This window comes from Hemitrygon akajei, chromosome 26 (assembly GCF_048418815.1).
Source record: "Hemitrygon akajei chromosome 26, sHemAka1.3, whole genome shotgun sequence".
NCBI lineage: Eukaryota > Metazoa > Chordata > Chondrichthyes > Myliobatiformes > Dasyatidae > Hemitrygon > Hemitrygon akajei.
The window spans coordinates 40967115-40989076 of record NC_133149.1 but is presented as its reverse complement, the minus strand read 5'-3'; the positions used below and the strand labels follow the sequence as shown (position 1 = coordinate 40989076).

General features: G+C 40.2%; 1 protein-coding gene across 1 annotated transcript in view; it reads right to left on the bottom strand.

Annotated features, from left to right (window-relative positions):
* The window catches only part of bco2b (beta-carotene oxygenase 2b), a 65778-nt gene that overhangs the window by 18696 nt on the left and 25120 nt on the right, over nt 1-21962 (bottom strand). Inside the window, exons 3-7 of the mRNA XM_073030012.1 lie at nt 19076-19287; nt 18868-18983; nt 15291-15393; nt 11036-11164; nt 7075-7235 (exon numbers count right to left, since the gene is read on the bottom strand). Of these exons, the coding sequence (XP_072886113.1) occupies nt 7075-7235; nt 11036-11164; nt 15291-15393; nt 18868-18983; nt 19076-19287 (721 nt within the window). The remainder of the gene's footprint in view (nt 1-7074; nt 7236-11035; nt 11165-15290; nt 15394-18867; nt 18984-19075; nt 19288-21962) is intronic.

Below are 21962 nucleotides of genomic sequence, written 5' to 3'. Positions count from 1 at the left end.
AGCTGATGGGTGATAGATGGATCCAAGTAAGTGGGATGATAGACAAATGATGGGGGCAGGGGTGGAAAATGGGAATGCCGTAAGGAGCTGGCAGGTTATAGGTAGAAGTGACAAAGGGTGGAAGAAGGAGCAATCTTATAAGAGAGGGCAGTGGAGTGGACCATAGAATAAAGGGAAAATGGTGGTGAGGGGAACTGGTAAGATGAATATGGGTGTCGTGGACTAATGGACAGGGTGGTGGGAGGGGAACAAGGGTGATGGAGGCTAGTAGGATAAGCATAAAAAGGGAAGGGACAGAGGGGAATGGTTACCACAAGTTTGAGAATTTGCAGTTCATGCTATCAAGTGGGAGATTACTAAATTAGAATATGAGGCACTGTTTCCCTAATCTGTGTCTAGCCTCAGCCAGCAAGTAAAGGAGGCCATGAACAGATGTGGGGATGGGAAGTGGAACTAAACTGGCTAGCCTCTGAGAGATCACAGCTGGTCCGGCAGATAGAGTGAAGATGCTTGATGAACCAATCCCACAATGTGCTTCAGGTCTCACCGATATACAGGAAGCTGTACTGGGAACACCAGATACATTAAATGACACTGCTGAATTCACATGTGATATAGGATCCAAGGAGTTCATTTGCATGTTCCCACTTTCCATCTGTTACAATGGTGCTGTGATTATTTTTGGAGTGAAAAGGTGTACGGGCACCTGTTTAACTCAGGCACAAGTCTTATGCCTGAGACATGTTATATCCCTGCAGCCTGAACAGCTGCTGAAAAAAACATCTGCCAGGCAATAGCCTAGAAGTATTCATGTTGGGAAGATTAAATTACCTTTTTGGAGTCAAGAGTTCTCTCCTCAGCTCCAAAGAGAAAATGTGACTTGCTGTGCATGGGTTCCATGTCGCTCAGTCTCATAAACCAAAGTCCTGTTAGTCCTGTTCCTGTTACCTCAATGGAACTTCATACCATTTTGTTCCTTTACATAATGTGGTCAAGGTTCATATCCTGTCGCAACGGGTATGGTATGGCCACCTCAGGATTGCAAGATGATAAGATCATAAAGGACTTCAATGGATGAGGTATGTATAGACCATACCAGGCAAAGATAGTAGGTTTCCTTCTCAAATGAAAATTAATGAACCAGTCATCTTTGTAAGACCATAAGACATTATTAGGCTATTCAGTCCACTGAATCTGCTCTGCTATTCCATCATGGCTGATTATTATCCCTCTCAATCTTATTCTCATGCCTCCTCCTTGTAACCTTTGACATCCTTACTAATCAAGAATCTATCAAACTCCACCACAGATGTCTGTAGCAATAAATTCCACAGATTTATCACCCTTTGGCTAAAGAAATTCCTCTTCATCTCAGTTCTAAAGGGACAATCTTGTATTCCGATCTGTGCCCTCTGGTCCTATACTCCCTCACTATAGGAAATATCCTCTCCACATTCTATCTAGGACTTTCAATATTCAATAGATTTCAATGAGATCCCCTCTCATTCTTCTAAACTCCAGCAAATACAGGCCCAGAGTCATCAAACACTCTTCATGTTAAGCCTTTCATTGCCGGGATAATTCTCATGAACCTCTGGACCCTCTCGAATGCCAGCACATCCTGTAAGGGGCCCAAAACTGATCACAATATTCCAAGTGCAGTCTGACTAAATGCCTTATAAAGCCTCAGCCTTACATCCTTGCAGACACAAGAATTTTATTTCCAGATTTTTAAAAACTGAATTTAAATCTTCAAATCTTCATGATGGAATTTGAATGCAAGTTACCTCAATTATGCAGACCCGTGTTACATCCAGCCTTAGAAATGTTAATGATGTCTGCCAATTAACATAGGAAAAGGATTCAAATGCAACAACTTTTCTGAGAGAGAAGTCTTTCCAGCTTTTTCTTTTGCTTATTCATTTTTTTAAGTTGTGGTCATTGCTGGCAGGACTTTATCAGTAATTGCTCTTGATATCTTTCTTAACATTTGCAGTGTCTCATGAAAGTCCTCCCACAATGATGTTGGGCAGGGAGATCCTGGATTTAGCCCCAGAAACAATGAACAAGTGGCAATATATTTCTAATTCCAAGTTAGCATAGGTGCAATTTAGAGGAATTTCTGCAGGTGGTGGTACTGCCATGTATTTTGTAGGTGGCACATGCTGCAACATTAGTGGAAGGAATAAATACTTGGGTTGGTGGATGTGCCAATAAAGTTGATCATTTGGTGCACATGTTATTGAGCTTCCTTAGTGTAGTCCAAGCTGCAAATGCACAGATACATGAGATTTAGTCCCAATTTGTGCTTTCTAGGAAATGTGATGATTTTGGGGTGAAACAGCACCATAATTCACATTTTGTTGATGCTTCCTGAACTGTATTTTATATAACATTCTGCCATTCTTATCAAATCGTTCACCTTGTAACCAAAGACAACATGACGTAACAGGAGCTCGTCATCAATAACTATAGGGTTGTCATCCACACTGAACATACACTGGCCTGACCATACACAAGGTCTGAAAGTCTGAACCTTCCAAAAGGAATCACAATTTTTTTCTCTAAAGAGCACCTTGTCAATGATCGAGCTCACAGAATCATATTGGCTGGGATTAACCAAAAACACAGGCTCAGGAAACAAGAGTGGAGTTCTAGATCTTCAATGCCCACATTTAATACTAAAATACATATTTACCAACTGAACTATCAGGGACATCTTTGGCTAGCCCTCTTCCTCTTTCTACACCACATTTTTACATCGCTGAAATGGCAGCTGTGATTTGTTCAAAGGTTTATTCCAACACTGTCCTTGAAATCGCCATCTTGAAAACACATGATGCAAGAATGAGAATATTGTCATTTTCTTTATTTCCCTCTATACATATTGCCTGACCTGCTGGGTTCCTCCGGTATTTTGTGTCCATTGCGGAAGATTTCCAGCAAGATGGCAGCACATTCGATCACAGCTGCTTCCATGGGGTCAACAAGAGGTGCCATTCTCCTTTTTAAATGTACTTTTTATGATCACAAGATCGTGCTAGACATTAAGAACTTAAAATTATTGCAGATCTACCCTATCAGTGAGTTGCTTGTTGGCAGAGAAAGTGAAGGAGCTGCACATCGTGCTGCTGCCTGCAATGAAGGAGGCGTACAGTCTAATAGTGAGTGACCGCCTTGGTCACTTTTCTTGTGATTGCAAGACCCTTTTGGACTGATACCTTAATGTGCTTGCTATCTTGAATATGCTATGTGTGCTTTGTGCTGTGTTTTGCACCTTGCCCTGGAGTAATGCTGTTTTGTTTGGCTGTAATCATGGATATTCATGTACGGTTGAATGACAATTAAACTTGAATTGAATTGAATCAGCAGAATCTCTTTTTTTTGTTTCTTTTTTTTCTCTCTTGTATCTCAGAATAGTCTACCTCCCAGAAGAAGGTAATGCATTCCCCAACTGCAGCTTTCTGCTAATGCTTAGGCCAACACCAGACAGGCATTAGAGAAGCTGAGCATCGTAACCAGCAGGCACGAAACAGTGCACACTAATGCCTTCCCTATGATTGCAGGAGATTTCAACCAGGCCAGTTTGAAGAAGTCTCTGGACAACTACTTAACCAGAGGAGCAAACACACTTGACCACAGTTATCCCATGCCCACACTTTGGAAGGTCTAATCACCTAGATGTACTTCTACCCCCAGCATATAGGCAAAGACGAAAGACTGCAGCCCTTGTGATGATATCAAGAAGGTATGAACAAGGGAGACAGAGGAGTGCTTACAGTCCGTGGACCAGACAATTGTTCAGGGATTCATCTTCAAATCTGAATGAATACACCACAATTGTCATCAAGACCTGTGTGGATGAGTGTCTGCCTTCCATACATACCCATACTAAAACCCGTGAATGAACCAGGAGATTCATAATCTGCTGAGGGCTAGATATGTGGCATTCAAGACTGGTGATCCAGAACTATACAAGAAGTCCAGGTACAACCTATGGGAGGCTATTTTAAGAACAATAAAACAATTCCAAATGAGGTTAGAGATGGAATCGGATGCACAACAGCTCTGGCAGGGTTTGCAGACCATTATTTTCTACAAAGCGAAACCTAACATCATGAATGGCTATCATCATAATAGGTCTACAGCGGATGTCATCTCACTGGCTTTCCACATGGCTTTGGATCACCTGGACAAAAGGAATGCCTACATTAGGATGCTATTTATTGATTACAGTTCAACGTTCAACACAATCATACTCTCAGTTCTAAGCAACAATCTCCAAAACCTGAGCCTCTGTACCTCCCTCTGCAACTGGATCTTTGACTTCATCGCTGTGTGTATACAGTAAGTGAGGACCGGAAATAACATGCACACCAACATCCCCATAGGCCCTCTTACGATGGCTCGTTTCGCATTTTGGAATGGAGAGAAAATACTCATCATAGATAAGAGGGGTAAACCTGAATGTATTTTGGTAGATCACCTTGAACCAGCCCATCAAGATTTGGAGCATTCCGCTACCATGTCCCTGCTATCACGATGTGACCATGAGTGTGTCAGCATACCTTGGAATGAGCCAGAGGCACCTGCTGTTCCTCCACCCATGGAACATAGGACCTGAGTCAGACGACTCGTCTGAACTCCAAACAGGCTCATAATGCTGATTTTAGTGAATTCTGTGGGGGGGGGGGGCTGTGAAGGTTAATGTAATGGATAGAAATATACATAATTCACAACCACTGACGTTGAGTTGGGATTTACTTTGAGAGACTGATCTGACATAATGATGTAATTACATGAAGTTGGGTTACTGTGCTTTGTGTTCAGTGTTTGGAGTACAATAAATTAGTTGTTATGGGTTTTTTTAAACATAAAATGCCTCATGTTATTTTATTTGCAAAAACCTACACTAGCATCAAGGAGGATGTCTGGGAGCCTGAAAACACACACTCAACATTTCAGGAACCGCTTCTTCCCCTCTGCCATCAGATTTCTGAATACACAGTGAACCCACAAACACTACCTCACAATTTTTTTCTCTCTTTTTGCACTGCTTATTTAATTTAATTTTTTATACAGTGTTTGTAAAAAGTGTTCATCCCCTTGGAAGTTTTCATGTTTTACAACATTGAATCACAATGGATTTAATTTGGCTTTGTTTGACATCAATCAACAGAAAAAGACACTTTGTGTCAAAGTGAAAACAGATCTCTACAAAGTGAGCTAAAGTAATTGCAAATATAAAACATAAAATAATTGATTGCAATAAATCCACCCCTTCAAGTCAGTGTTTAGTAGATGCACCTTTGGCAGCAATTACAGCTTTGAGACTGTGTGGATAGGTCTTTTTCAGCTTTGCACATCTGGACACCACAATTTTTCCTCATTCTTCTTTAGAAAACTGCTCAAGCTCTGTCAGATTGCATGGGGATCGTGAGTGAACAGCCCTTTTTAAGCCATTCCTGTGTAGCTTTATGCTTTATGCTTGGGGGTGATTGTCTTGCTGGAAAACAAATCTAATCCCAGGCTGCAATTCTCTTGCAGATTGCATCAGGTTTTCCTCCAGGATTTCCCTGTATTTTGCTGTATTCATTTTACCCTCTACCTTCACAAGCCTTCCAGGGCCTGCTGCAGCGAAACATCCCCACAGTATGATGCAGCCATGACCGTGCTTCATGGTGGGACTGATGTGTTTTTGATTATATATGGTTGGCTTACTCTAAACATAGCATTTAGTGTGATGGCCAAAACGCTCAATTTTGGTTTCATCATCAGACCATAGAATCTTCTTCCAGCTGACTTCAGAGTCTTCCACATGCCTTCTGGCAAACTGTAGGTTAGATTTCATGTGAGTTTTTCTCAATAGTGGCCTTCTCTTTGCCATTCTCCCATAAAGCCACGATTGGTTAAGCATCCAGGCAATGGTTGTATGTGCAGTCTCTCCCATCTCAGCCACTGAAGCCTGTAACTCCTCCAGAATTGTCATAGGTCTCTTAGTGGTCTCCCTCACTCGTCCCCTTCTTGCATGGTCACTCAGTTTTTGAGGACAGCCTATTCTAGGCAGATTTACAGCTGTGCCATATTCTTTCCATTTCTTGATTGACTTAACTGTACTCCAAAGGATATTTAGTGTCTTGCAAATTTTCTTGTATCCATCTCCAGACTTGTGCTTTTCAATAACTTTTTTGCATAGTTTCTTGGAGTGCTCATTTGTCTTCATGGTGTAGTTTTTGCAGGATACTGATTCACCAGCAGTTGGACCTTCCAGACACCTTCCAGGTGCACTTTTACTACAATCATTTGAAACACCTTGACTCTGCATGCCTCCAAAAACTGATCTCCATTTAACTAATTATGTAATTCTAAAACCAATTGACTACACCAGTGATGATTTGGTGTGCCATATTAAAGAATGTGAATACTTACGCAATCAATTATTTTGTGTTTTATTTTTGCAATTAACTTAGATCACTTTGTAGAGATCTGTTTTCACTTTGACATAAAAGAGTCTTTTTCTGTTGATCGATGTAAAAAAAAGCCAAGTTAAATCAATTTTGATTCAATGTTGTAAAACAATAAAACATGAAAACTTCCAAAGGGGGTGAATACTTTTTATAGACACTGTATATTCTTTTTATTGTAACTTACAGTTTTTATTATTGTTATGTATTCCAATGTAATGCCGGCGCATAACAACAAATTTCACAACAAATGCCAATGATACTAAACCTGATTCTGATATGATTGGTGTGGCAGACAATACTGGGATATTGTTAATCATTTAAGTTCTTTCACAACATGAAAATCCTTCCTCATGTTGTTTCAGAGCATGACATCTCAGTATAAATTATACTTCCCAACAGCCTTTGATACATCCATACAATTCAGATTTATTTATTGCATGTACAGTACATTGAAACATATAGTGAAATGTGTCATTTGCATTAACAACCAATACGCTAAAGAATGTGCTAGGGGCAACGCACAAGAGTCGCCACACATTCTGATGGCAACATAGCATGTCCGCATAGGAACAAAGATAAAAATCCACAAAAGGTATGAGTGAGTTACCTCTCCGGTGTGTTTATTAGCTACATGGATAATGGTGTTGAGTTCTGGCTCCCAACTTATTGAACAGTCGAAACTTTTACCTCTGAGCCGGGAGGTGAGAATTTTCATTATATTTATTTTTAGAGGTTGCTCAATAAATATGATGTAGTTTTTGGTCATTCCTATCACAGAAAAAAAGAGATGCTGTAAGTACAGGATTATAAAATTCCAATGCATGTTCTGTACGTGTTATGGGTATGCAGTCACTGGTTAAATCAATTATAAGTGAAACAAGAATCCCTGTTTCTTCTTGAAAGAAGTAACAATTTGTAATCTGATTTGTTTGGACTTGGTATGGAATATGAACCAATTTTATCTGGTTCAATAAAAGTTTCACTTAAGTGTTCTGATCACCACTGGAAGCTTTGAAGATAAAAGTGGAGGATTTTACAGTTTAAGTCCATTCTTATCTCTAGTTTCCTCAAAACCTTTCCCAGTCAGATGCATTTAAATAAAAGATCTGCCAAAAGTTAATTTTGGTTCAACTATTACTTGAAGCTGAATTGACTATAAGACTGTAAAACTATAAGACATAGGAGCAGAATGAGTCTGTTCCACCATTCTATCACGGCTAATTTATTATCCCTCTCAATCCCATTCTCCAGCCTTCTCTCCATAACTTTTGATGCCGTGAATAATTGAATTGTATTCTGTAGTTCATGTTATGATGTTTTCTGGTTACTCCTTTTTTTTAAAATCACATGTCCTCTATGAAAGATGATGTCAGTGAGCCACACGACCAAGGGCAAAATCCTTCAGACAGTTCACCAAACTGCTTCTTTCATTTCTTTTGACTCTTCTTCTTCTTCTTCTTTCAAATGTGATTCTACTACTATTGGAGCCTGTGATCTACAGTTTGATGGTGTGTTTTCAGGCCGATTAATCAATCTGGCACTTTGCTGCTCCGAGGGAATTCGATGAGGTTTCGAGCAAAGTGCGCGGCCTCAAGGCCAAGAAGCCTGGACATGGACCGTGAGCCCATGATCGAATCAATTTCTCACCGATCCCGACAATTAAAGCATCAAGGAAGATTGAAATCAACAAGGATGAGGGCGGAAGGCGAGCGGGCGTTCAGTGCCGTCTGACTGCTGGCGACCTGTCTCTCTCTTTCACTCTCACTTGCTGCTCCTGAAGGAAGGTGCCTACATTTCACCAACTTCTCTCTTACTACTACCAGAGGAATGGGCCTGCGTGTGACCGGTCTGTCTTTCACTCTCTTTACACCCAGAGGAAGCTGTCTATGTTCGATCGCTCCCTCTCCTTCTTGGTCGATGCTGCTGGAGTACTGGATCTTGGGCAAGGTTTAACCAATGGGGTTTGTGGATTGGATCCTGTAGTTCATGTTATGATGTGTTTCTGGTTTCTTGTTGCAGCTTTCTGCAGTTTTGATTGGGCTGGACTGGCACAGTGGCCTGTAGTCAATGAGCAATGCAGCACTGGATTGAATGGAACTGAATATTCTTAAACTGTTTTGATGACTTGTGGTTTTGTGTTTTACGTTCTGTGTTTTTCGCTCATATTTTGTTGCCATTTGCGCGATTTGTTCTTTGCGCGCTTGGGGTTTGATGTTTTTCTTTGAGCAGGTTCTATGGTTTTATTTGTTTCATGGCTGTCATGAATCTCAGATTTGTATACTGCATACTTACCTTGATAATAAATGTACTTTGAATCTTTTTATTGCTATTTTGTGCAACTTTGATTGGGGTGGACTGACTCTGCAACCAGCAGTCAATGAGCAGCACAGCGCTAAATTAAACTGAACTGAACATTTCTGGACTGTCTCAATGACTGTGTGGCTTAATGTTTAATATTCTGTGTATTTCACATGCTTTTTTGCCATTTGTGCGATTTATTCATTTTTTTGCGCATTGAGTGTTTGACATTTTCTTTGAATGGGTTCTATGGTGTTTCTTTGTTTCATGGCTGTCTGTGGGAAGACAAATCTCAGGGTTGTGTACTACATACATACTTTGATAATTAACTTATTTTGAATCTTTTGAATTTTAATCAAGAACCTATCAACATGCTCTTTAAATTCACTCAATGACTTGGCCTCCACAGCCATCCGTGGCAATGAATTTCACAGATTCACCATCCTCTGGCAAAAGAAATTCCTCCTCATCACTGTTCTAAAGGGATGTCCTTCTATTTTGATGTTATGCCCCCTGGTCCTAGGCTCCCCTACTATAAGAAACATCCTCCCCACATCTTGAGTTGAATTATTATTCAACTCAGCTTCAATAGCTTCTGCTGGACATTTAGTCCACCTTGTCAATAGATAATATGCTTCCAGTTTTAGTTTAGACATATTCCTCCCAAAACTGAAATTTAAAAAATATATACATCATCATCATCATCATCAGGTGCCGTGCCCAGTTTGAGCTTTGACTGCCATGGCCCACACACTCCTGTTTCAGGTCAAGTGGATCAGTTCATTGGTATTCATTTCCAGTTTCTCTGGTTGCTGTCTCCATCATCATTTGTCTTTGTCTTCCTCTTGCTTTCTTCCCTTCAATATTTCCCATAATTACCGTGTATTCTAACTCTTCTTTCCTAATCACATGTCCAATGAAGTTACGTTGCCTTTTCATGATCTCATACATTATTTCTCTTTTTGTGCTTGTTCTGTTCATGATATCCTTGTTAGATATTTGTTTCATCCATGATATTCTTTGCATCCTCCTCACAAACCACATCTCTGCTGCTTCAATTCGTTTCCTCATGTTACTAGATATTGTCCAACATTCTGAGCCATATAACATAACTGGATAAATGTAACATTTCAGTACTCTGAGGCGGGTTGTCATGCCTAGTTTAGTGTTGGTCAGTATATTCTTCATTCTCATAAAAGTGTCTTTTGCCATCCCTATTCTTCTTTTTATGTCTATGTCACACCTGCCATCTGATGTCACCCAGCTTTCTAAGTAGCAAAGGTTCTGTACTTGTTTTATGTCTTCCCTGTTTATTCTCAGCCAGCAGATAGGATTCTCCTTCTTTTTGGATATCACCATACATTCTGTCTTTTTGCAATTGATAGACAGACCCATTTTTGCACTTTCTTCAACAACTATATCAATTAAGTTTTGTAGTTCTTCCTCTGTACTTGCAATTAACACAGTGTCTTCTGCATATCTGAAATTATTAATGTTTTCACCGCCAACTTTGATTCACAAGATGTCTCTTATTTTTTGTAATATTGTTTCATTGTACACATTAAACAAATCAGGGGAGAAAACATACCCTTGTCTAATGCCTCTCTTGATTTTCGTAAACTGACTCACTTCTCTACCTATTCTTACAGTGGCAGTTTGTTCCCAGTACAGATTTCTGATTAGGCGGAGGTTTTTCGAATCTAGATCTAGAGTTTCCTGTAATATTTCAAATAACTTATTGTGCGTTACTTTATCAAATGCTTTTGTGTAGTCGATAAAACAAACAAATCTTTTTGCACTTGAATAGCTCGTTCTGATAGTATCCTTACATGATTACTAAATGCACCTTCTCACACCACACAGAGGGGAATAGCAAAGAAATAGTTTCTTTTTAACCAATCATTTTACTGAGTTCCAGAATATCCAAAGAGTTCAGTAATGAACATGTACTTATAATTCCCCCCTTCCTCAATCTTCTCTTCATTTACAATGTTTAATATGAATATCAATTTCTACTTTATCATTTTCTTTATCGTTTCTCATTCCTTCTGACATCAAGATCCACATTACATGCTTGATATTATGATTAGGTTACTCACCAAAAAATTCTTAAAAATAAAGAAACTTTTAATTTAGATAGCTCATATTATGTTTGTTATATAAAAAGTGTGTTTTAATATGATAGGCAAATATTTAAGTTCATCCTTACAAGACAAAAAACATAAATATTGATTCACATTTTAAGTAATCAGTTAGTAAGCTCAACGAACCAAAGCTGTGGTAATAAGAAGGCTTTGTGCTGTCCTCTGGTTTAAAGCCACAAACTATCCTGGCCCCTTGAAGCGTCTCTTCATCATCTGATAGTTGTGGAGGAATTGCAATGATATTATACATCAAACCTACAAAATAAAACACAAATATTCAGCCTATTAGATCCATTTTTTTTGTGTTTGTCTGTGCCTAAGACCTTAGTGTAATCTAACTGTAGTATAGAGCATGTAAAGGAAATCAGGCAAGTTCAGGACCAACTCCTAGAATTAGAATCATATAGTCATCCAGCATCAAATGGCCCATGCCAACCAAGATGCCCATCTAAGATAGTTCTATTTGCCTACTGGAGGGAATGGGAAGGATGCATTCAGAATTCAGAAGGCTGGGTTGGGCGTAAGGTTAGTGGATAAGGAAACTTGGCAGGGAAGGTTTATGAGCCTGGAACTGATCTAACATCAACATCCACTCCCAAGCGAACATCCCTAGCATTAGCCTCAGTCAGCTACATTGGGTAGACCAGTATTCACATGCCCAATAACATGTACTCTAACCAGACACGTTTTTCTGAGCTCTGTCAGGAGAAGAAATTACTAAGTAGAGAGAGGAAATTATGCAAAGATCTGCTTAAAGTCTCCCTGATTAAAAAAAAGTAACTTCCCTGATGATTCTTGGGAAACCCTGTCCCATTATACAATGAAGATGGAGAATCCAGCATGGTATTTGAGAATCTTGAGTACATGCACTGGGAGCACATGGAGATGCTGGGTGAAAGAGTCTGCCTCAGCAGCCATCTCAGGATCCACAGGATTTGCTGGAGCACATGTAAGCCTTCCACAATTCCAAGGGACTGCCTATGGCGACGAGGAGCCTGGAGAGTAGTCCATGTTGTGAGTGGGTGGGGAAAACCATTAGATGTTTTACTGTATGACTCTGACTCTAAGGCCAGAGAAGAGACAAGTACCCAACAGCAGGGTGGAGTCTGCTCAGGAAACCCCTTTAAGCTGAACTGAAGCAGTCTCCTTAGTTGCTGTAGAAGCTTACTTTCTCATGAATTTTCTCTTACTTTCATATAATTCATACAATTTGGCCCACCAAGTCTATGCTACCTCACAAAGCAAAATTACTCCTCCTCTGATCTCCACCCATTTCTCTGACCACCCACCTATGCCAGGTTTTATTTACAGCAGCCAACTGTTTCACCATCCAGACCACCTCTGAGATGTTGGAGAAAACCAGAGAAAATGAGGGAAACCCACAAAGTCACAAAGAAAACACACAGCTCCTTGTAGACAAAACCACACTGCTAGAGCAGAGAAGCAGTTTCAGCGACAGGTTACTATCGATGCAATGCTCCTCAGACAGGATGAAGAGGTCAATACTCCCCAATGCCATTAGGCTTTACAATTCTACTGCCAGGACTTAAGAACTTTTTTGAAAGCTATTAATGCTTTTTGAGATAGTGATTTAGATGCATATCATATTTTTTACTGAGTTGAGTATTGTATGTAATTAGTTTTGCTACAACAAGTGTATGGGACATTGGAAAAAAAGTTGAATTTCCCCATGGGGATGAATAAAGTATCTATCTATCTATCTATCTATCTATCTAGAGCTGAGGCAACAACATTACTTGCTGTACTATTGTGCCACATACTACACACAGGAAAATTGTTGAAGTGGCATCCAGGGATGTACTGCAAGGTGTTGGACTCAGCTATGTATCTCCAGGGCTTCCATGTATTTAATGAAAGATGCAAGTAAGGTGTAGAACCAAAATCAGAGTTTGAAATCCATGGGATAACTTTTTGGTTTTTAATAACATTTTATTTTTCATAGAAATTCGATGGCATTGTTTTATGATATCATTTCTATAACAATTTCATCCAAGAAATAATTTGGAATAGGAATAGGGAAATCTGAGAAGATGACCATCCAGCTCATTAAGTCTGTGTATGGAGAAATCCAGTAAGCGCCATTCCCTCATTCCTTTCCCATGGGCCTGCAACTTATTTTGCCTTCAAGTGGTTTTCTAATTCTATCCTAAAAACCAAAATTAAATGTGCATCCTCTATAATTAATGAAGTGCTTCTCAGATCACAACTATTTGTTACACAATATGTTTTTCCTCAATTATCGCTGGGTTCTTTTGACATTTCTTCAGCATTTGGCTTTTTTTTAAAAAAAGGTCATGTTGCTGGCTCAACACTCATCCCAGCATGGATGGAAAGTGTGCAAAGACCCAGCCGGATTAGAACCCAGGACTATTTGCTTCGAAGTCTGGTGCAGACGCCACTACACCACAGGCCGGCAAATGTTCCATGAAGACACACAAGTTTTTAGTCCATAAGACCATAAGATATTGCAGCAGAATTAGGCCATTTGGCCCAATGAGTCTGCTTTACCGTTTCATCATGGCTGATCCATTTTCCTTTCAGTCGCAATCTCCTGACTTCTCCCAGTGTCCCTTCATGTCCTGACCAACCAAAAATCTATCGACGTCTGCCTTGAATATACATAAACACTTGGCCTCCACAGCTGCCTTTGGCAAAGAATTCCACAGATTCACCACTCTCTGGCTAAAGAAATTCCTCATCTCTGTTCTAAAAGGACACCCCTCCATCCTCTGGTCTTAGACTCTCCCACCATAGGAAACATCCTCTTCACATCCACTCTATCAAGGCCTTTCACCATTTGATAGGTTTCAATGAGGTCACACCTCATTCTTCTGAATTCTAGTGAATACAGGCCCAGAGCCTTCATGTGACAATCCTGGAATCATTTTCGTGAACCTCCTTTGAACCCTCTCCAGTGTCAGTACATCCTTTCTAAGACAAGGGGTCCAAACCTGGTCACAATACTCCAAGTGAGGCCTCACCAGTGCTTTATAAAGTCTCAACATTACATCCTTGTTTTGATATTCTCATTTTTGTCCCTTTTCCCTACGGCAAGGTAGCATAGCAGTTAGTGTAATGACTAACAGCGCCAGGGGTATGTTCTGGGTTAAATTACTGCCCTGTATGTAAGGAGTTTATACATTCTTCCTGTGACCATGTGGGTTTTCTCCAGTTTCCTCCCACAGTCCAAAGGCATACGGGTTAGGCCATGCTTTGTTGCCGCCAGAAGCATGGCAACACCTGAGAGCTACCCTGCACACCCTCAATGCAAACGACACATTCCATTGTTTCAAAGTACATGTGACAAATAAAGCCAATCTTTTTCTCTCTATTTATGAAGCCCAGAATCTGCAAGTTTACTAACTGCTCTTTCAACTTGCCCTATTACCTTTGACAATTTATGGACACATACGCCAGGTCACATAATTCCTGTATCACATTTAGAATTCTACCACTTTCCTTATATTGTCTCTCATTTTCCTGCCAAAATGCATCACGTGCACTTCGACCCCATGATTTCACATCCAGCAACTTATCCACAACCTCCAATGGTTTACAATTATCCTCATTATCATTTACCAGAATTCCAAGCTCAGTGTTATGAACAGCTGCACACCAATATCTGTCAGTAATATATGCCAAAAGCTGCAGTGGTTCCTACACCTCTGTCTAACCAACACCCACCTCACCAAATCTTCATGTTACGCTGCATCCTGTCCAATGGTTGTCATTGGCCTTAAATGCAAGCTCTTCCAGGATACTGCACAAGTCTAACCACCATCCAAAAAGATTTATTGATAAACATGTCTTTCTATATGTTACATAAGTGGCTTTGATGACCTCTATTTAAATTAGCCAGATCAACAAAAAGGAGTATGTTTCTCCAAAAGGAGTGTGACATCCTTTGGAGATGTTATAAAAACATTCTAAATGTTGTAGTCTTGATTTGTTACTGCCGTGCGGATTTCCAATTTGCTCATCCTTTGCAAATGTAGGCATATGGTTAGCACGGTAGTGTAGTGATTAGCATAACACTATTACAGCACCAGCGATCACCAATCAGGGTTCAATTCCCACCGCTGCTTGTCAGGAGGATGTACGTTCTTCCTTTGATAGTGTGGATTTCCTCCAGTTGCTCTAGTTTCCTTGTACATTCCAAAACCATACAGTTAGGGTTAGTATGCATGGATTCTGTTACAATCATGTCAGCTAACGAGAATTTCACTTGTGAATGCACAATGCATCCACTCATATGTAAAGAAAATATTGTTAAGTTTTAAATAGGCCCAACCCCAAGTAGTTCTCAGACAACATTTGTATACACTAAAATAATTATAATGTTATTAACAATTGTACATACCATTTATACCGTAGGAGTTGCCCATGTTGTAGGTTGTCCCATCAGGATCATAATGTGGATGGGCTGTGGCTCCATTCACTGCAACAAATTTGGTCAAATTTATCTGCAAAGGAAATCATAGACAGCATAAAGAGTGCATATTTTAGTGTCTTATAACATGCAGTTGTGAATCTATCTGCAAAGCTGGTAGTGTACCCCAATGTTTCTCTGGTAAGAGTGTATTGAATTTATATTGAGTAACTTCTGTGAAGTATAATCAGCAAAGGAAAGTTACACATCCCAGCTCTGCCTTTCAATGCAATAATCATGTATAGTGACCAACTTCTTCCTAATATTTTTTTACTAAGAAATTAGGGATCTGTTTGAGAAAGAGTAATATTATGTGTTAAGAATGATGAAAATAAAGCTAGAACAGTTGGCTCACTCAGAAAGTCATGAGACATGGGATGGGATCCATGGAAACCTGGCTGCATGAATTCAGAATTGGCTTACCCACAAAGGGTTGAGGCTGATAGTATTCTGCTTCTATCTACTAGCAGGTTAAAATATCTGTACAACATTATGTGCGAAAGGGCCAATTCTATCCCATTCTATGTTCTAACATCTTAGGTCTATCTTAACATTAAAGGAAGCAGTTCATGTATACAAAACTGCCACACACCTTTTAAAATGACCCATTTCAACTCTATAACAATATTATCTTTTTTTAAAACAAATGGTTTATATGTCTTTTCTGATATCGTTATAATAATTGATGAAAGGTAAATGTACTTATTTAAACTATAAGTCCTTTACAAAATTTTAATTTGTTTCCTAAGCTTGGGCATATAATGTAATTGCACATGGCCCAAAAAATCAACTGGAAAATTGCAACAACAGCTTGAAAAGTAATTCACTATAACTTTGTTGGTGGTTGCATGTGTCATCCTCTACCAATCATAGAACATAGAAAAGTACAGCACAGGAACAGAATTTCTGCTTGCTATGTTGTGCCAAAGTAAGCAATTAACAATGCCTAATGAAATAATCCCTTCTGCCTGCACATGGTCCATATCCCTCAATTCTCTGCATATTCATGTCCCTATCTAAGTGTCTTTTAAATATATCTACCATATCTGCCTCCACACCTGGCAACACATTACAGGTACCACTCTTGGTGCAAAAATATTGCTCCACTCATCTCCTTTGAACTATTCCCCTACCACCTAGTAGTAGACTTTTCAACCCTGGCAACTCTATCCATGCCTCTCATATTTTATAGATTTCTGTCAGGTCTCCCCTCGGTCTTCACCACTCCTAGGAAAACAGCCCAAATTTGCCTAACCTCTCGTTATAGCACATTCCCTCTAATCCAGGCAGAATCTTGGTAAACCTGCTCTGCACCCACATTCTTCCTATAATTGACCAACCAGAATGGAAAGCATGACTCCAGATGCAATGTAATCACAGGTTTATAAACCTACAACATAACTTCCAAACTACTGAACTCAATGTCTGAATTAATGAGGGCAATAATGCTATATGACTTCTTTACAACTTATCAATGTGCAATCACTTTCAGGGAGCAATGAACTTGGGCATGAAGATCCCTCTGAATCAGCTGAAATATTATAGTTGAATTTGCAACATGCTTTGAGAGAGCCCAGCTTTAGAAGGCTCTGAACACAAGCTGTAGGCTATGAGAAACTGAAACATTGAGTGACAGCAGGGAATCAATATGTTTGGCCACCAGGGGCATTTGCTGAGGTGCTACCCTCTAACATAAAATGGAGGCCTTTCATGTCTGAATTTTGTCCAAAGAAGCTTTTAGGAGTTGGTCATCATGAAGTCATACAGAATTTAAATATGCCTTTCAGCAATTGAGTCTGCACTAACTGTCAAGAAACTATTTACACTAATCCTATCCTAATCTCCTTTTGTTCTCTCCACATTGTCAATAATTCTCTGCAGATTCTACCACTCACCACTAACCAATATGTTTTTGGGAGGTGGGAGGAAACTCGAGCTTCTGAAGGAAACTCTTGGGAGAATGTGCAGACTGCACAGTCAGCACCGGAAGTCAGGAGTTAACCTGGATCAACGAGCCATGAGGTAACAGCTCTTTCGTCATGAGTGTGATTTGCCATTATCAGGTATATAATCTTGAAGAATCCAGGCTACATCATAGAATAATACAGCACAATTCAGGCCCTCAGCCCACAAGGGTGTACCAACCTTCTAACCTACTCCAAGATCAATATAACCCTTCGCTCCCACAAAGCCCTCTATTTTTCTAAGGGTTTTTTAAATGTCCTTAATGTATCTGCACATCATGAACTTGTATTGTCTTTTTGTAATCACTTGACACCTGATTCGCCAAGATTATGCACCACAAACAGGGTTAGCTTGGAGGAACAGTTTAAAAGAAATTGCTAGAAAGTTTAAAAGTCTTTATTTTTCACCTAACCTATTGTAATTGCTGAAATTCAGTTTGATCATCTGGAATATAATTGATAAACTGTGACTTTGGAACATTAAAACATTGAAACAAAAAGCTAACACAGACACCAGGTTGGGAAGTGTAGAGTTCGAGTTAAAACAAGGGAAAGCTGCATTCCTCAAAAGTAGGAGCTTTCGGTCAAAGGTTACCGTAGTCAGGAAGGACGAATTGGTCATTCACAGATGATGTTGGCAGGTGGACCACTGAGACAGTTACTGCAGTCTAGAGAGGGAAGCTAGTCACTTTCCAAAAGACATTGACAGGCAGACCATTGACACAGGTTGAAAAAGTGAGCTGGTTATTCAACATTTTTCATGGATCAGTGGAAAACTGTCTACCAGAATGGTCATAGGGTAAAGCATAGGGTAGATCATAGTGAGGTGGGAGAAAGAAGAAGGAGATTCCAATGTCAGCTCTTAGATCAAGATTGCTATAGTCTCTCAACTTCATAAAAAAAGACATTTCATAAGGATATTAACTGAAATAACTCCTCCAAGAAATGTGAACAGGCACATGTAATCACATTAGTAGTCCATAGAGGGCTGTGTGATTCCAGTTCTACAATACCTGCCTATTACCTCTCCCTGGATCACCTCCTCCTTCCCTTTCTCCTATGGTCCACTCTCCTCTCTAGTCCTTTACCTTTCTGACTCTCCTAGCTTCACCTATCACCTTCTAGCTATCCTCCTTCCCCCTTTCACCCCCCCTCCCCCCACCACTCCACCTTTTTATTCTGGTGTCATTCCCCTTTTTTTTGGGTCTTGGCCCAAAACATCAACTGTTTATTCATTTCCATAGATAATGCCTGACCTGCTGATTTCCTCCAGTTGTGTGTGTGTGTGTGTGTGTGTGTGTGTGTGTGTGTGTGTGTGTGTGTGTGTGTGTGTGTGTGTGTGTGTGTGTGTGTGTGTGTGTGTGTGTGTGTGTGTGTGTGTGTGTGTGTGTGTGTGTGTGTGTGTGTGTTTGCAGCATTTCTCCTACTTACACAAATGTAATATTGTTTGAATTAAATTTTCTCTGTAGCAGCAAAACACCACATACTTGAAATCACCTTAACAAGATGGAAATAAGCTCATGAAGCAATAGAATGAATCTTACCTTTTCTTCAGTTTCAAGAGTATTAGGATTCACTTTATAGATAAAATTAGTTTCTGTGGTTGCATAGTAGTCTCCCTTGTACAGTGCAAAGTTCACAGAGCCATTATCTGTTGCATCTTAAAACAAAACATTATTTGAAGGTAAAACATTAAACTTGACCTTCACCAGTTTCAATAAAAAATTAAATAGATGTTTTTTTGACACATACCGACGTTTTCAAATCGACTAGTGAAGCGTTCAAAAATGTTTTTGCAAGGGTCAGGCATTGCTAAAGTTCCAAATTCTGATACCATGATTCGGTTGTATTCACTGTTGATACGGTATGCGTCACTGCGTAGAAACTTGCTCATGTAGGTAACAATACCATCATCAATTCTGAATTGATGCATCAAGGCCAGGCTGTCAAAAAAGTGATTATATCTGAAAGAAGAATAGATTGTGTTTCTTAGACAGTGAGCAAAGCATATTTCTGTTTGTCATGCATGTCGCTAAGTCTTGATGATCCTTCAGTGTTCTTCATATTTCTGATGCTGGTGGTCCCTAGATATCCCACTGAGATCCAAAGGCATGTAACATATACAAGGACACAACTTCCATCAATTTTAACAAAAACAGAAAGTGCAGGCAAAACATTCAAAATGCTGGAGGAACTCGGCAAGTCAGGCAGCATCTATGGTGGAATAAACTGTCGTTGTTTCAGGCTGACACCTTTCATCGGTACTGGAAAGGAAGGGGCCAGAATAAGACAGAGTGAGAATGTTGGGGGGGTGGGGGGAGGAGCACAAGCTGGCAGGTGATAGACAATAGACAATAGGTGCAGGAGTAGGCCATTCGGCCCTTCGAGCCTGCACCACCATTCAATTTGATCATGGCTGATCATCCACAATCAGTACCCGGTTCCTGCCTTCTCCCCATATCCCTTGACTCCGCTATCTTTAAGAGCTCTATCTAACTCTTTCTTGAAAGCATCCAGAGAATTGGCCTCCACTGCCTTCTGAGGCAGGGCGTTCCATAGATCCACAACTCTCTGGGTGAAAAAGTTTTTCCTCAGCTCCGTTCTAAATGGCTTACCCCTTATTCTTAAACTGTGGCCTCTGGCTCTGAACTCCCCGAACATCGGGAACATGTTTCCTGTCTCTAGTGTGTCCGATCCATTAATAATCTTATATGTTTCAATCAGATCCCCTCTCATCCTTCTAAATTCTAGTATATACAAGCCCAGTTGCTCCAATCTTTCAACATATGATCGTTCCGCCATCCCAGGAATTAACCTCATCCTCCTCATATTTCACACTGCCACCCAGCTTTGTGTCATCTGCAAATTTGCTAATGTTACTTCTAATCCCTTCATCTAAATCATTAATATATATTGTAAACAACTGGGGTCTCAGCACTGAGCCTTGCGGTACCCCACTAGTCACTGCCTGCCATTCTGAAAAGGACCCGTTAGTCCCTACTCTTTGTTTCCTGTCTGCCAAACAATTTTCTATCCATGTTAGTACCCTACCCCCAATACCATGTGCTCTAATTTTGTCCACTAATTTCCTATGTGGGACCTTATCAAAGGCTTTCTGAAAGTCCAGGTACACTACATCCACTGGCTCTCCCTTGTCCATTTTCATAGTTACATCCTCAAAAAATTCCAGAAGATTAGTCAAGCATGATTTCCCCTTCGTAAATCCATGCTGACTCGGACCGATCCTGTTACTGCTATCCAAATGTGCTGCTATTTCATCTTTTATAATTGACTCCAGCATCTTCCCCACCACTGATGTTAGGCTAACTGGTCTATAATTCCCTGTTTTCACTCTCCCTCCTTTCTTAAAAAGTGGGATAACATTAGCTATCCTCCAATCCTCAGGAACTGATCCTGAATCTATAGAACATTGGAAAATGATTACCAATGCATCCACAATTTCTAGAGCCACCTCCTTAAGTATCCTGAGATGCAGACCATCAGGCCCTGGGGATTTATCAGCCTTCAGTCCCATCAGTCTAGCCAACACCATTTTCTGCCTAATGTGAATTTCCTTCAGTTCCTCCATTACCCTAGGTCCTCTGGCCACTATTACAGCTGGGACTTTGTCTGTGTCTTCCCTAGTGAAGACAGATCCAAAGTACCTGTTCAACTCGTCTACTATTTCCTTGTTCCCCATAATAAATTCACCCGTTTCTGCCTTCAAGGGCCCAACTTTGGTTTTAATTAATTTTTTCCTCTTCACATACCTAAAGAAGCTTTTACTATCCTCCTTTATATTCTTGGCTAGCTTACCTTTGTACCTCATCTTTTCTCCTCATATTGCCTTTTTAGTTATCTTCTGTCGCTCTTTAAAAGGTGAGACCAGGAGAGGGAGGTGGTGGGTGGGTGGGGCAGGGGATGAAATAAGAAGCTGTAAGGTGATAAATGGAAGAGTTAAAGGGCAGAAGAAGAAGGAATCTAATAGGATCATGGACCATAGAGGAAAGGGATGGAAGACAGGAACCAGAAAGATATGATGGGCAGATGAGGAGAAGCAGTACCCTGCATGAGGAATGGGAAAAGAGAGAGGAGGAAGGGAGGAGAAATTACTAGAAATTAGAGAAATTGACATTCATGCCATCAGGTTGAAGGTTATCAACCTGATGCAGGCAAAAATCAGCAGGTCAGGAAACTGAAATTGTCAGCACTTTGAGTCTGCAGTCCTTCATCAGATCTGAACCACCGATTGTTTCTCTTGCCACAAATCCTGAGTTTTCTGTTTTCATTTCAGATTTCCAACCTCTGCAGTTTTTCCGATCCACATAATTTTCAGTTACACGTGTATGGCTAACTTCACCTACAGGCAACTCATGGGTAAAAAGCAGGCTCTCATACATTCAAGGGCATATGATAAAGCAAATTCAAGCCAGTGACCTGTGACCCTCCTCACCACTGATATATACCCATCCTCCAAAGTTCACAAAACTCACTTCCTACAATCCCAAACCCTCTGACACACTCTCTCACTGGCCTTGTTCTTGATTGGGAGCAGAAAAAAGAAAAGTTAGGAGGCAGAGCTTGGAAAGTTACACATGACCCCTTGGTCTTCATCCAGTACTGAATTTCTGAGAGTCAA